The sequence below is a fragment of the Lipotes vexillifer genome, unplaced genomic scaffold (assembly GCF_000442215.2).
Source record: "Lipotes vexillifer unplaced genomic scaffold, Lipotes_vexillifer_v1.1 scaffold6, whole genome shotgun sequence".
Lineage (NCBI taxonomy): Eukaryota > Metazoa > Chordata > Mammalia > Artiodactyla > Lipotidae > Lipotes > Lipotes vexillifer.
In genome coordinates, this window is record NW_006799037.1 from 1,316,361 (window position 1) to 1,332,729 (window position 16,369).

At 41.5% G+C, this 16,369-nt stretch overlaps 1 protein-coding gene across 1 annotated transcript in view; it reads left to right on the plus strand.

Moving 5' to 3' along the window:
* Positions 1 to 10,487, plus strand: part of CTR9 (CTR9 component of Paf1/RNA polymerase II complex) — a 24,792-nt gene extending 14,305 nt beyond the window's left edge. Inside the window, exons 16-25 of the mRNA XM_007471401.1 lie at positions 53 to 201; positions 2,238 to 2,354; positions 2,496 to 2,641; positions 3,557 to 3,628; positions 4,532 to 4,667; positions 4,818 to 4,964; positions 5,593 to 5,750; positions 6,808 to 6,904; positions 7,131 to 7,243; positions 9,408 to 10,487. Of these exons, the coding sequence (XP_007471463.1) occupies positions 53 to 201; positions 2,238 to 2,354; positions 2,496 to 2,641; positions 3,557 to 3,628; positions 4,532 to 4,667; positions 4,818 to 4,964; positions 5,593 to 5,750; positions 6,808 to 6,904; positions 7,131 to 7,243; positions 9,408 to 9,843 (1,571 nt within the window). The 3' untranslated portion in view covers positions 9,844 to 10,487. The remainder of the gene's footprint in view (positions 1 to 52; positions 202 to 2,237; positions 2,355 to 2,495; positions 2,642 to 3,556; positions 3,629 to 4,531; positions 4,668 to 4,817; positions 4,965 to 5,592; positions 5,751 to 6,807; positions 6,905 to 7,130; positions 7,244 to 9,407) is intronic.
* Positions 10,488 to 16,369: the final 5,882 nt, after the last annotated feature.

Genomic DNA, 16,369 nt, shown 5'->3' on the forward strand with positions numbered 1-16,369 from the left:
TTCTGGCTACAATTAGAAAATTCTAATTCTGTGAACCTTTTTATAACTTTAGGAGCTGTTTTGGCCCACAAAGGATATTTCCGTGAAGCTCGTGATGTATTTGCCCAAGTAAGAGAAGCAACGGCAGATATCAGTGATGTGTGGTTGAACCTAGCACACATCTACGTGGAACAAAAGCAATATATCAGCGCCGTTCAGATGGTAATGTCTATTTTTCAAGATATTTTTATTTTGTGTTCATTGTTGAGCACTTGTTTCCTTAACCATTCTGGTCCTGCCTTGGAGCTGGGTGCTATCTCTTACGACACTGTGTCTATTCAGAGGCTTATAATTATATATGGTTAAGGCCAGTCTTTGGTGTCCAGACAGAGATGTGAGTCCTGGTTCCACCTTTAATTGCATGTCTTGGACAAAGGACATCTTCTCTGAGCCAGTTTTCATATCTATAAAACAGAAATAATTGTACCTTAATCTCATAGAATTTTTTGAGCATCCAGAATGAAAAATACTTGGCACCATACTTGGTACTAGTTTGCCTCGCATAGCAGTAAGTACCCAGAAGTTAGTGGGATTTAATATCCGTTTGCTTGTTTTACCCTCTTACTTCTCAGATGACAGAAATGAGTTTCAGGAAGGTTAAATGACATTTAAAATGAAACTCCATGGGGATAAGTTTTCATGGTTATAGAATTATTTTTTTTAATTTATTTATTTTTGGCTGCATTGGGTCTTTGTTGCTCTGCGCAGGCTTTCTCTAGTTGCGGCGAGCGGAGGCTACTCTTTGTTGCAGTGTGTGGGCTTCTCGCTGCGGTGGCTTCTCTTGTTGCAGAGCACAGGCTCTAGGCATGTGGGCTTCAGTAGCTGTGGCATGTGGGCTCAGTAGTTGTGGTGCATGGGCTCAGTTGCTCCGTGGCATGTGGAATCTTCCCGGATCCAAGCTCGAACCTGTGTCCCCTGAATTGGCAGGTGGATTCTTAACCACTGCACCACCAGGAGAGCCCATGGCTATAGAATTTTATTATGCTTTTCATATTTGTTGATTACTTGAACTTGAAGTAAAAGAGTCATGCTTAGCATCTTTTGTATAGTAAAAAGTAAAAATGCTCTTATGGGGGAATTATTATGGTCAGAAAAAACAGGTTTCTGACCAAAGTTAGAAGACAGGCTCTGGGCTTCCCTGGTGGTGCAGTGGTTAAGAATCTGCCTGCCAATTCAGGGAACACTGGTTCGAGCCCTGGTCTGAGAAGATCCCACACGCCGCGGAGCAGCTAAGCCTGTGAGCCACAACTACTGAGCCTGCACCCTAGAGCCCGCGAGCCACAACTACTGAAGGCTGCACGCCTAGAGCCCACGCTCCACAACAAGAGAAGCCACCACCATGAGAAGCCCGCGCACCGCAACCAGGAGTAGCCCCCTCTTGCTACAAGTAGAGAAAGCCCGCGAGCAGCAAGGAAGACCCAATGCAGCCAAAAATAAATAAATAAGTAATTTTAAAAAAAAAAGAAGATAGGTTCTGGGAAGTGGTTAACCGTTTTTCTGAAAAGGATGGGTATTACTGTATTCAGAATATTGGAAAGTCCTGGTCACAGGGACTTACAGAACCCAGATTGCATATGGTAGTCTCAGAGGTTGTGTTTTTGGAGGTGGGCCTTCTTGATCTGCAAATTAATTTCTAGGGATATTCAGGGAAAAACTGTCTAACCATCTTCCACAAAAAAGAACTTACCTATGATAAGATATGGTCCATGGTCAGAAAGTGGTAAGTTCACAGCAAAATTAATACCAGTATTGCTATATTGGTTTTACTAAGAAATTAACAGCGAGAACAGTGAGACTTATCATTCTCGTTGCCAGTAGGTTCCACCAGTCCTAAAGAAAGGTGGTAGAGCACCTTAGGAGCCAGGTGTATGACTTCTAATAAGTTGTCAGTGAGCCTAGATAGTATTGCTGAAGATACAAAAAAAAGACCTCCCAATCTGTTTAACCTTTCAGTGTTGGTCGAAATTTCAAATGGAAGCACTATTTCTATTATGTAATTTTTCTTGTCAGGTTTTTCTCTTGTGAAAAATGTATGCTGGTGAGTGTAAAATATCATTCTCAAATTAGTCTTTGAAATTAACCATTCAAAAGACAAAATACCTTTTCACATAGTTTTAAAACCGCTTGAAATTTTGTCACAAAATGACAATATCATTTAATCCTTGTTGTGTTTTAATTAACGTTTTCTTTTATTGTAGTATGAAAACTGCCTCAGAAAGTTCTATAAGCACCAGAACACTGAAGTTGTGCTCTATTTGGCCCGGGCCCTCTTCAAGTGTGGCAAGTTACAGGAATGCAAACAGACTCTGCTGAAGGTAAAAAAGAGCCCTCAACTCTATGCTGCATATTGTACTTTTATCCTGTTTTACGCATGCTTACACACCTAACACTATTTGACTGAAATCCTTTTCATGTCATTATACCATATGAAAGATTTGCTCTGTTTTTGTTTATAGGCCAGACACGTGGCACCCAGTGATACAGTTCTTATGTTTAATGTGGCTTTGGTCCTGCAAAGATTAGCTACCTCTGTCCTGAAAGATGAAAAGAGTAATCTGAAGGAAGTACTCAATGCTGTGAAAGAACTGGAGCTTGCACACAGGTAAGATTTTGTAGGAACAACCTATGAAACGCTTTGTTTCTTTAAACCCACATGGCTCAAAAGAGAATCATTCTCTATTAGAATCATTCCAGCGATTTTTAAGCCAAAGCAGACAGCTTCCACCAGGTGGCACCCAACCGTAGCCAGGATCCTGGTAGAATTGGATCATGTAGTCCGACCCCTAGAACTGACTGGCTGGCTTTGCAAACTTGCCCTAGATTTTTCATTGACCTGTCGATAATATGACCCAGCATTTTACACACTTGAAATTTTTAGACTCCACTTAACGCTGGTTTTACTTGTTATACTAGTGTCTTTTTATGTGATATTAGTTTTACTTAAGCTGAGATTAAGACCTTTCCTCTTAAATATTGAATAAATTTATTCAGCTCAGCTCAAAATTTATGTAACCTTACATTACTTATTTAGTAATTCAGTGTATGGTAAAATTAAAACCTGACATCTCTTCAGGTTTTGTCCAGCCGTATTTGAATTCTTGTTTAAGTATTCCTTGCCTTGCCTAGTAGATTGTAAGTGCTTTCATGGCTTAAGCCTCCTAACCTCCATGCTGACATATTTAGTAAATTTGGTGTTTAGTAAATATTCATTGCTGGAATTGATTTTTGTTTGTGAATTTACTGATACCGTTAACTGTAACTTTATCATCATGAACTTACTAATATTGGGTGGTATATTGATGAGAGTCCTTTTTTAAGTGAGTTGTATATATATTTTTCCTATTGAGATGACAGCCCTTCATGCATACATTCATTTAAGTATTAAGTATTCATTAAGTTTCAGTCAGTACGTAAGCCTCCTCTCAGACTGTTTTTTTAAGAACAGATTAAAAATCTAAAGGGTCTATTTCATTAATTTTTTTTTAAGTAAAGTATTTTATTTTCTCATTCTATTTAGATATTTCAGTTACTTGAGTAAAGTTGGAGATAAAATGAGATTTGATTTGGCCCTTGCTGCTACAGAAGCCAGGTAATGTACTGTTTATGGAAGGTAACTCTGGGTGAGGCAGTGATAGCAGTGTGGACTGGGAGAGTGACACAGTAGTGAACGGGTTTCTGACCTTCCAGAGGTCAGTCTTTCACACTCCTCTCTGGGACACTCCAACCTGGACCAAGGCTTTTTCCTAAGGGTCCTTTCAGGGAATATGGCAAAGTTCAAGTACTTAAGTTGTATGGGAAAATACTTTTCTGTTTCACTAATGTCAGCTATGTAGTCAGAATCAAGACACGATTCCTGAATCTGTCACATGTAAAGATAGTGTTGGGAATCTTTTTAGCTGTGCTTTGGGAGGACGGTTATAATTTGCAAACTTAACATAGTTGACAGTATTGGCTTCTGAGAAACTAAGTTAATTTTCCTAATTAAGACTCCCTGGTGGTGCAGCAGTTAAGAATCCGCTTGCCAGTGCAGGGGACACAGGTTCGATCCCTGGTCTGGGAAGATCCCACATGCCGCGGAGCAACTAAGCCCATGTGCCACAACTACTGAGCCCGTGAGCCACAACTACTGAGCCCACATGCCACAGCTACGAAGCCCACGTGCCTAGAGCCCATGTTCCACAACAAGAGAAACCACTGCAATGAGAAACCCGCGCACCGCAACGAATAGTAGCCCCTGCTCGCCACAACTAGAGAAAGCCTGTGCACAGCAACAAAGACCCAAAGCAGCCAAAAAAATAAGATAAAATAAAAATTTAAAAAAAGAAAAGGGCTGAAGAATTCAAAAAAAAAAAAAAAAGACTTCCCATAGGTATCACCTAATGATCCTGCTTCAAACTTTTAAATGTGTATAAGGAATACAGATGTTCTATGAGTTTTTTAATAAAAAGTATACTAGCTACATACATATTTCTCTAAATTTGGATTGTTCTAGGCAATGCTCTGACTTACTGAGCCAGGCCCAGTACCACGTGGCCAGGGCACGCAAACAGGACGAAGAAGAAAGGGAATTGCGGGCCAAACAAGAACAAGAGAAAGAACTGTTAAGGCAGAAACTTCTCAAAGAACAGGTATGTATTGTGTTTGCAGTTATACTAGAATTAAAGGTGTACATACATACACTTTGTATGTTGAAAAAGAAGTTCTTCTGATGGTAGCCATGATTTTTTTTGTCATAAGAACATTGTGATGAGGTTTCTTCCTACTCTTTTTCCTCATAGGAAGAGAAACGTCTCAGAGAAAAAGAAGAGCAAAAGAAACTTTTGGAACAGCGGGCCCAGTACGTAGAGAAGACCAAAAATATTCTTATGTTTACTGGAGAGACTGAAGCAACAAAAGAAAAGAAAAGAGGTGGCAGTGGTGGACGGGTAAGATATGACTCCAGTTAGAAACAAAGCTAATTGGTTAAATTCACTCAGTACTTAGTCCTGAGCTTTGGCTTCCTCCTTTGCTAAAAGTTAGTTTTCCAACAGAGACTGCTTTAAATGGTATCCAGTATTTAGAAATGCATTTCACTGTTAGCTGAGCACAGTTTACCTTGTAGCAACTTTGTAGTTGATGATTTTTGCTACCTGAGGCATTCATCCCAGTTAGCAGTTTTTAAAGTATGGACCTCACCGTGCACTTCTTCCACGTGACTTAGAGCAGCGGTCCCCAGCCTTTTTGGCAGCAGGGACCGGTTTCGTGGAAGAGACAATTTTTCCATGGATGGTGGCAGTGGGGAGGGGTGGGGGGGAGGTGTTGGTTCAGGCGGTAATGCGAGCGATGGGGCGCGACGGGGAGCGGCAGATGAAGCTTCGCTCGCTCGCCCGCCACTCACCCCCTGCTGTGCAGCCCGGTTCCTAACAGGCCACGGACCAGTACCGGGCCATGGCCCGGGGGTCAGAGACCTCTGACTTAGAGGACTGATGGGAGGTGGCCTCTTTCATACCTTAGCATTCCACCCACATTCCACGAGCCAGGAAAGCAATGACTGTGGTCTTGTTTGGGTTTCAGCGGTGCAAGAAGGGTGGAGAGTTTGATGAGTTTGTCAACGATGACACCGATGATGACCTGCCTCTAGCCAAGAAGAAGAGGCGAAGGAAGGGCAGCGGTAGCGAGCAAGAAGGCGAGGAGGAGGAGGGTGGCGAGAGAAGGAAGAAGAGGAGGAGGAGGTAGTGTCATGGAGGAACCTTCTAAACCACCTGGGTTTTAAACCACCTCATGAAAGTGGCGGAAGACCTTTCACCTTCTGAATCTTAGGTTTAGAATCTGTGAACACCTTTTTAATCACTTGATCCCCCCAGACAGGGAAGCCTTTCATTCCCCCACTTCCTACTTTAATCCTAAAATGGGCCCCACTACCAAATTCCCGGCGTGCTTGGAGTCTCCACACATGTCCACAGCTTTCCTTCTGAGAGCTCCGAGTCAGTCAATAATTGCCTTTCTTATGACTGAAAATTGCAATACTTATCGGAAAATCTATGCAGTTTAGGATGAGAAATGTTAGTATGTCCACACTGACTGTCCATCTTTGAAATCTTAGAAAAGCCACTGAGCCTCGGTTTCCTCTCTGTAAAATAGTGATGGCCCACCTCCTGGTTTTACAGGACGTATAAAATGGGAATTTATGTGAAAGAAGGGCCTTTTAATCCTCCTAGTGCCATCCGCTGTTAGGATAAGTGGTGCCCTGCCCCCCTCTCACCTGCAAGTGCCCCTGAGCTGTCTGTTCCTCTCACGGTGCTTCCGTGTCCGGGAACCTCCAGTGTTAGCTAGACCTGTTCTTTCCAACCCATGTCTGGCTCTGCTTGTGGAATTCATTCAGACCTGTGGAATTGAACCTGTGGCTGGATATTAGCAGGCCTGGGATGAGTAGTTGGAAGGGAAGAAAGAGGAGGGGAAGGAGGTTGAGTCTGGAGCCTGGGTCTTTTCTCACATCTGTCACTCACCAAGGGCAAGATTCGAGCTCATCTTAGGTTAATAAGAGGGCTTAAAAGTGACTCGGTTAGTCAGCAGACATGGCATAAATACAGTTTTTTCAGACTCCCAAGCCATGTGCAGCAAGAGTAAGTTGTGGTCTCTGCCCTTGAGGGGTGTACAGTCTGTTCGAGGCCAGCCCCTGCAGAGAAGGGTGTTCAAAATGACTAATACTATTTGAATGGCACAGAAGTCTTGGGTTTTATAGGCATGAGTGAATCTTGACGAACTTTCTCTCGGTGCTCACTATTTTAGACCTCCAAAGGGAGATGAAGGATCTGATGATGATGAAACAGAAAATGGCCCTAAACCGAAAAAGCGCCGTCTACCAAGAGCAGAGAAGAAGAAGGCTGTAAGTGTCCAGCTCTGTGGTTTTCATCCCCAGTAGGCATCAAAGACTGCGGTGCTCTAGAGTACATTCTTCCCCTGCAGTGTCTTCAAGCACAGACACTTGTTTTTGAAGTTTGTTGGTTGCAGTTTGATTGTATCAGTGTCACTGCAGTGCAAACCCAATTTAACAAGACATCCTAACATAAAGAGTCTTGACTAATCTATTACGTTTGATCTTCTTTCTTCAGCCCAAGCCAGAACGTCTGCCTCCTTCAATGAAGGGAAAAATAAAATCCAAAGCCATAATATCATCAAGTGACGATTCATCTGATGAAGATAAACTGAAAATTGCTGACGAAGGGTAGGAATTTTTCACTTATGTTCTCCTAGTGAAGGATAACCAAGAGTGGTCACTGTGCCAAAGCGTCATCTCTGCAGCTTCTTAGAATCTTAGAGCAGGAAGAAGCCTGAGCACACATGTCATTCCAGTCTTGTCATTTTGTCCTACTAAATGTCCCTTAAAGAAGGAAACCTATTTTGAAATCTCATTTCTTTGTGGATATTAGCTGAAATTTTCTGTCATTTTGCTACACTGCCATTGACTGGCTTAAAGTATTAAGAGTAGCCTGATCTTGGTCACAGGGAGAAAGGGACTTTCTTGACCATTTCCTCCCTTGTCAGGCAGGGATGACTCAGCACTGCCTGCTCTATGGAGGGCTTATCGTAGACTCCTCTAGCTCACAGCCTACTTGGTGAAACAATATTCTGTTTCACTTGTGCTGAACTTGCCCCTCAAGCTCTGCATTTGGATTCCTAGACTAAGACTCTTAATACCATACTATGCTGGGTTCTTCTGACGGCCATCATTTCATTCATTCATTCAACAGACATTTGAACATCCATGCTATGAGATAGCAAGCTGAGAGCTGGGGATGCAGAGGATAAAGACATCGACGCTGCCCCCAGGGAATTCGTACTTTAGAGACAGTGGAGAATGACAAATAAACCAAAACTACATTATAGTGGGAAAAGGGTTATCACTTATATTTTGCATTTATTGCTCTTCAGTGACCACATGTAATCTGGAGTTGAGGTAGTGGGGGAATTATTGAGGTGTTTTTTTGTGGAAGAAAGGCTGTTTAAGTCTTAGAAGAAGAATAGAGAGTCCTAATCAACTGTACTTCAATTAAAAAAATAAGAATAATAAGAATTTTTAAAAAAAATAAAAGGAAGAGAGAGTCTTGGTTGGTTAGAGGTGAGGCAGGGGTGAGAGGTTAGCATGTCGAAGGGGCTAAGGGTCCTGGTCTGGTAGGGTAAAGAGTCTGTAAAGATCTGCACTTCCCTTTTTCTCTGAAGATGCTGGTTGACACAGATTTGGATTGCTTTTCCCTAAAACACTGTTTCACCGTTGCCCACAGTGTACCCTGGTCCACTGATTACAGAGTGATGGTTAGACCTTCATGAAGTGTTTGCTTATTTGGCCAGATGGAATGGAGTGAATTAGATCCCGGGGCTCACTGGCCCTTAGCGTGTATACAGAATGAGTTATGTGATGTGTGTCTAGGTTTCTTCTTTCAGATGTAAGCACAAAGAGCCTTTCTTCGGTCTGCAGGGATGTTTTCATTTCTAGGGAGAGTAGTATGTTTCACCTCCCTCACCCTTCTTAGACTGACCCTGTAGGATTTAATATTCCTTTCTTGGAATATCTGTTATGGAAACCAAAACTAAGGAATATGCCCGAGGAGAAGCATGTCCTCCTCTCCACAGCTCTGGTGGGGGAGCAGTTGTGACAGTGGTGAAGGGAATGTTCTTTCCTCCAAGAAGCCAAGATTCCCTGGGTGCCACTGCACCCCCAAGCATTAGCACAGGTCCCCTGCCCTTAACATCTGATAAGTAGAGGGGGAACTCTGGCAAAAGTACACAAACAAGCTGCAGAACCTTTTTATTTAGCCCCAGCTTCCTATGTTGAGTAGGTCTAGTCGTGGCGGAGGGCACCGGAGCAGAAGCAGATCCTGGGACAGAAAGGGCGACTTTGCTCCTCAGCGATCTTCTAGCACAGATGGCAGTGGCACAGAGGAGCTTCCCTCCCAGCCAGCCTTGGGACAGAGTGCATTCTTCAGAGTCTCTGCAGCCCAGTGAGGTCCCGGGTTGCACCTCTACCGCTGTGTATTGGTTTATAAAGATAAATAAATGTATCCCTTCCTTTTCATAATTTTACGTACGAAATTGAGAAATGCTTCATTCTGATGAAGGGTGCCTGGGATGACCAGTGCAGTCACCCTTCACTGTCTATGTTCTGTCTCAGAGCTAAAGTGCCTTATTCTTTTTAACTTTTTAATCGTCTCTTTCTTAATAACCCTATCACATTTACTAAAAAGCACACCAAAGGATATCACAAAACGAACACCTGTGTCAACAGCGATCCGGTCAAGACATGAAATGCCCTTCTTTTTTCAAGCGCATCCCCGGTTTGTCGAGCCTCCCTTGGCCAGAACCCTGGTCTAACGAGCGTTTGTCTTTGCCAGACATCCCCGCAACAGCGACAGCGACTCCGACGAGGGCCAGCGGCAGAAGACGGGCGCCTCCTCGGAGGAGAGCGACTCCGACGAGAACCAGAACAAGTCCGGCAGCGAGGCTGGCAGCCCCCGGCGGCCCCGGAGGCAGCACTCGGATGAGGACTCAGACAGCGACCAGCCGGCCAGAAATCGCAGGCCCTCGGGCTCCGAACAGTCTGACAACGAATCCCTGCGGTCCGGGCGGAGCCGCTCGGGGGGCTCTGAGATGGACTCTCAGCCTGCGTCCCCCAGCGCCGAGTCGGACCACTACTCCGAGAGAGCATCTGACAACGAGGGGTCCGGCCGAGGCTCCGGCAGAGGCTCCGGCAATGAATCCGAACCCGAGGGATCCAACAACGAGGCGTCGGATCAGGGCTCAGAACGTGGTTCAGATGATAGCGACTAGGCTTTATTTCATGAATAAGCTTCATCTCCGCAGGAAACTTTTTTAATATATGAAAGCTGTGATAAAAACATTTCAGGTGTTTGGTCAAACAGTGGTGGATTTTTCCTAAGGCAATTTTTTTCTCCTATCCATTTGTACGTTACTATGTCCCAAAAGATGTTTCTCTTGAGAGAGTCCAATATTTGAGTCTCTTGAGAAAAAGGTGACTATTCTTTATTATGGTACAATTCCACCTATCATATGTGAAAACCCCAGGAAGATAAACCCACATGCTGAACCATTCCTCCCGAGATTTGACTGAAACTGTGGCAGATGTCTCTTCTTTGTATGTTAAGCAGCATATTATTAGGACTTTTATTGCAATCTTTTACCAAGTGGTGTGAGGAACTTGGTATTAATGTCTTTGTTCTATTTCAAGTTTAGATCAGGAATATTTTTATTTTCCGGAGGAAGAGGTATCTACTGTATAATTGCACCAAAGTACAAATGAAAGGAAGGTTTTCTTCAATAGTGTAATACTGCCGCCATGTAGATAGAAGGACAAATATATCATTTGTTAGGTTGAATAAGATGTGGAAAAATGCTTTTCTGTTAGTAGTATGCAAAGACCTACCTAAGCCACATAATAAAATTCTTTTACCAACTTTTATGTGTAACTTTGTGTCATTTTCTTTTTGCTCAGTACATTTGTATATGAAAATTTAGCATCTATAAAAATATGCAAATATTTGGAAGAACCTGAGCTAAGCTGGAGGTTGTTTACTCAAAAGTTTTGTAATTCATTTTTTTAACATCTTTATTGGATTATAATTGCTTTACAATGTTGTGTTAGTTTCTGCTTTATAACAAAGTGAATCAGTTCTATGTATACATATATCCCCATATCCCCTCCCTCTTATGTCTCCCTCCCACCCTCCCTATCCCACCCCTCTAGGTGGTCACAAAGCACCGAGCTGCTCTCCCTGTGCTATGCAGCTGCTTCCCACTAGCTAGCTATTTTACATTTGGTAGTGTATATATGTCCATGCTACTCTCTCACTTCGTTCCAGCTTACCCATCCCCCTCCCCGTGTCCTCAAGTCCATCTCTACGTCTGCGTCTTTATTCCTGTCCTGCCCCTAGGTTCTTCAGAACTTTTTTTTTTTTTTTAGATTCCATATACATGTGTTAGCGTACGGTATTTGCTTTTCTCTTTCCGACTTACTTCACTCTGTAGGACAGACTCTAGGTCCATCCACCTCACTACAAATAAATCAATTTAGTTTCTTTCTATGACTGAGTAATATTCCATTGTATATATGTGCCACATCTTCTTTATCCATTCTTCTGTCGATGGACACTTAGGTGGCTTCCATGTCCTGGCTATTGTAAATAGAGCTGCAATTGTGATACATGAATCTTTGTGTTACATTGTGATACATGACTCTTTGAATTATAGTTTTCTCAGGGTATATGCCCAGTAGTGGGGTTGCTGGGTCGTATGGTAGTTCTATTTTTAGTTTTTTAAGGAACCTCTATACTGTTCTCCATAGTGGCTGTATCAATTTATATTCCCACCAACAGTGCAAGAGGGTTCCCTTTCCTCCACACCCTCTCCAGCATTTGTTGTTTGTATATTTTTTGATGATGGCCATTCAGACGGGTGTGAAGTGATACCTCACTATAGTTTTGATTTGCATTTTGCTAATGATTTGTGATGTTGAGCATCCTTTCATGTGTTTGTTGGCAATCTGTATATCTTCTTTGGAGAAATGTCTATTTAGGTCTTCTGTCCATTTTTGGATTGGGTATTTCTTTTTTTGATATTGAGCTGCTTGAGCTGCTTGTAAATTTTGGAGATTAATCCTTTGTCAGTTGCTTCATTTGCAAATATTTTCTCCCATTCTGAGGGTTGTCCTTTCGTCTTGTTTATGTTTTCCTTTGCTGTGCAAAAGCTTTTAAGTTTCATTAGGTCCCATTTGTTTATTTTTGTTTCTATTTCTCTAGGAGGTGGGTCAAAAAGGATCTTGCTGTGATTTATGTTATAGAGTGTTTTCCTCTATGTTTTCCTCTAAGAGTTTGATAGTGTCCGGCCTTACATTTAGGTCTTTAATCCATTTTGAGTTTATCTTTGTGTATGGTGCTAGGGAGTGTTCTAATTTCATTAACATGTACCTGTCCAGTTTTCCCAGCACCACTTATTGAAGAGGCTATCTTTTCTCCACTGTATGTTCTTGCCTCCTTTATCAAAGATAAGGTGACCATATGTGCTTGGGTTTATCTCTGGGCTTTCTATCCTGTTCCATTGATCTATATTTCTGTTTTTGTGCCAATACCATACTGTCTTGATTAGTGTAGCTTTGTAGTATAGTCTGAAGTCAGGGAGCCTGATTCCTCCAGCTCCATTTTTCGTTCTCAAGATTGCTTTGGCTATTCAGGGTCTTTTGTGTTTCCATACAAATTCTGAAATTTTTTGTTGTAGTTCTGTGAAAAATGCCATTGGTAGTTTGATAGGGATTGCATTGAATCTGTACATTGGGTAGTATAGTCATTTTCACAATGTTGATTCTTTCAATCCAAGAACATGTTATATCTCTCCATCTATTGGTATCATCTCTTTTTTTTTTTGGTATCATCTTTAATTTCTTTCATCAATCTCTTATAGTTTTCTGCATACAGGTCTTTTGTTTCCTTTGGTAGGTTTATTCCTAGGTATCTTATTCTTTTTGTTGCAATGGTAAACGGGCGTGTTTCCTTAATTTCTCTCTCAGATTTTTCATCATTAGTGTATAGGAATGCGAGAGATTTCTGTGCATTAATTTTGTATCCTGCTACTCTACCAAATTCAATGATTAGTTCCAGTAGTTTTCTGGTAGCATCTTTAGGATCATGTCTGTATAGTATCATGTCACCTGCAAACAGTGACAGCTTTACTTCTTCTTTTCCGATTTGGATTCCTTTTATTTATTTTTCTTCTCTGATTGCCGTGGCTAAAACTTCCAAAACTATGTTGAATAAGAGTGGTGAGAGTGGAAAACCTTGTCTTGTTCCTGATCTTAGAGGAAATAGTTTCAGTTTTCCACCATTGAGAACGATGTTGGCTGTGGGTTTGTCATATATGGCCTTTATTATGCTGAGGTAAGTTCCCTCTATGCCTACTTTCTGGAGGGTTTTTATGATAAATGGGTGTTGAATTTTGTCAAAAGCTTTTTCTGTATCCATTGAGATGATCATATGGTTTTTCTCCTTCAATTTGTTAATATGGTGTATCACATTGATTGATTTGCATATATTGAAGAATCCTTGCATTCCTGGGATAAACCCCACTTGATCATAGTGTATCGTCCTTTTAATGTGCTGCTGGATTCTGTTTGCTAGTATTTTGTTGAGGATTTTTGCATCTATGTTCATCAGTGATATTGGTCTGTAATTTTCTTTTTTTGTGACATCTTTAGTTTTGGTATCAGGGTGATGGTGGCCTCGTAGAATGAGTTTGGGAGTGTTCCACCCTCGGCTATATTTTGGAAGAGTTTCAGAGGATAGGTGTTAGCTCTTCTCTAAATGTTTGATAGAATTCACTTGTGAAGCCATCTGGTCCTGGGCTTTTGTTTGTTGGAAGATTTTTTTTTTTTTTTGCGGTACGCGGGCCTCTCACTGTTGTGGCCTCTCCCGTTGCGGAGCACAGGCTCCGGATGCGCAGGCTCCGGACGTGCAGGCTCAGCGGCCATGGCTCACGGGCCCAGCCGCTCTGCGGCATGTGGGATCTTCCCGGACCGGGGCACGAACCCGCATCCCCTGCATCGGCAGGCGGACTCTCAACCACTGCGCCACCAGGGAAGCCCCCTGTTGGAAGACTTTTAATCACAGTTTCAATTTCAGTGCTTGGGATTGGTCTGTTTATATTTTCTCTTTCTTCCTGGTTCAGTCTTGGAAATTTGTGCTTTTCTAAGAATTTGTCCATTTCTTCCAGGTTGTCCATTTCATTGGCATATAGTTGCTTGTGGTAATCTCTCATGATCCTTTGTATTTCTGCAGTGTCAGTTGTTACTTCTCCTTTTTTTCACTTCTAATCCTATTGATTTGAGTCTTCTCCCTTTTTTTCTTGATAAGTCTGGCTAATGGTTTTTCAATTTTGTTTATCTTCTCAGCCAGCTTTTAGTTTTATTGATCTTTGCTATCATTTCCTTCATTTCTTTTTCATTTATTTCTGATATGATCTTTATGATTTCTTTCCTTCTGCTAACTTTGGGGGTCTTTTATTCTTCTTTCTCTAGTTCCTTTAGGTGTAAGGTTAGGTTGTTTGAGATTTTTCTTGTTTCTTGAGGTAGGATTGTATTGCTATAAACTTTCCTCTTAGAACTGCTTTTGCTGCAGCCCATAGGTTTTGGATCATCCTGTTTTCGTTCTCATTTGTGTCTAGGTATTTTTTTGATTTCCTCTTTGATTTCTTCAGTGATCTCTTATTTAGTATTGTATTGTTTAGCCTCCATGTGTTTGTAAGATTTTTTCCTGTAATTGATATTTAGTCTCATAGCATTGTGGTTGGAAAAGATACTTGATATGATTTCAATTTTCTTAAATTTACCAAGGCTTGATTTGTGACCCAAGATATGATCTATCCTGGAGAATGTTCCATGAGCACTTGAGAAGAAAGTGTATTCTGTTGTTTTTGGATGGAATGTCCTATAAATATCAATTAAGTCCATCTTGTTTAATGTGTCATTTAAAGCTCGTGTTTCCTTATTTATTTGTATTTTCGATGATCTGTCCTTTGGTGAAAGTGGGGTGTTAAAGTCCCCTACTATCATTGTGTTATTGTCAATTTCCCCTTTTATGGCTGTTAGCATTTGCCTTATGTATTGAGGTGCTCCTATGTTGGGTGCATAAATATTTACAATTGTTATATCTTCTTCCTGGATTGATCCTTTGATCATTATGTAGTGTCCTTCTTTGTCTCTTGTAATAGCCTTTATTTTAAAGTCTATTTTGTCTGATATGAGAATTGCTACTCCAGCTTTCTTTTGATTTCCATTTGTATGGAATATCTTTTTCCATCCCCTCAATTTCAGTCTGTATGTGTCCCTAGATCTGAATTGGGTCTCTTGTAGACAGCATATATATGGGTCTTATTTTTGTATCCATTCAGCCAGTCTATGTCTTTTGTTTGGAGCATTTAATCCATTTACATTTAAGGTAGTTATCGATATGTATGTTCCTATTACCATTTTCTTAATTGTTTTGGGTTTGTTATTGTAGGTCTTTTCCTTCTCTTGTGTTTCCTACCTAGAGAAATTCCTTTAGCATTTGTTATAGAGCTGGTTTGGTGGTGCTGAATTCTCTTAGCTTTTGCTTGTCTGTAAAGGTTTTAATTTCTCTGTTGAATCTGAATGAGATCCTTGCTGGGTAGAGTAACCTTGGTTGTAGGTTTTTCCCTTTTATCACTTTAAATATATCCTGCCACTCCCTTCTGTCTTGCAGAGTTTCTGCTGAAAGATCAGCTGTTAACCTTATGGGGATTCCCTTGTATGTTATTTGTTGTTTTTCCCTTACTGCTTTTAATATTTCTTCTTTGTATTTAATTTTTCATAGTTTGATTAATACATGTCTTGGCCTGTTTCTCCTTGGGTTTATCCTGTATGGGACTCTCTGTGCCCCCTGGACTTGATTGACTATTTCCTTCCCCATATTAGGGAAGTTTTCAACTATAATCTCTTCAAATATCTTCTCAGTCCCTTTCTTTTTCTCTTCTTCTTCTGGGACCCCTATAGTTTGAATGTTGGTGCATTTATTGTTGTCCCAGACGTCTCTGAGACTGTCCTCAATTCTTTTCATTGTTTTTCCTTTATTCTGCTCTGCAGTAGTTATTTCCACTATTTTATCTTCCAGGTCACTTATCCGTTCTTCTGCCTCAGTTATTCTGCTATTGATTCCTTCTAGAGAATTTTTAATTTCATTTATTGTGTTATTCATCATTGTTTGTTTGCTCTTTAGCTCTTCTAGGTCCTTGTTAAACGTTTCTTGTATTTTCTCCATTCTATCTCCAAGATTTTAGATCATCTTTACTATCATTACTCTGAATTCTTTTTCAGGTATACTGCCTATTTCCTCTTCATTTGTTTGGTCTGGTGGTTTTTTTTTTTATCTTGCTCCTTCATCTGCCCTGTGTTTCTCTGTCTTCTCATTTTGCTTTACTGCAGTTGGGGTCTCCTTTTTACAGGCTGCAGGTTCATAGTTCCCGTTGTTTTTGGTGTCTGCCCCCAGTGGCTAAGGTTGGTTCAGTGGGTTGTGTAGGCTTCCTGTTGGAGGGGACTGGTGCCTGTGTTCTGGTGGATGAGGCTGGATCTTGTCTTTCTGGTGGGCAGGACCGTGTCCGGTGGTGTGTTTGGGGGGTGTCTGTGACCTTATTATAACTTTAGGCAGCCTCTGCTGATGGGTGGGGTTGTGTTTCTGTCTTGCTAGTTGTTTGGCATAGGTTGTCCAGCACTGTAGCTTGCTGGTCATTGAGTGGAGCTGGGTCTTAGTGTTGAGATGGAGATCTCTGAGAGAGC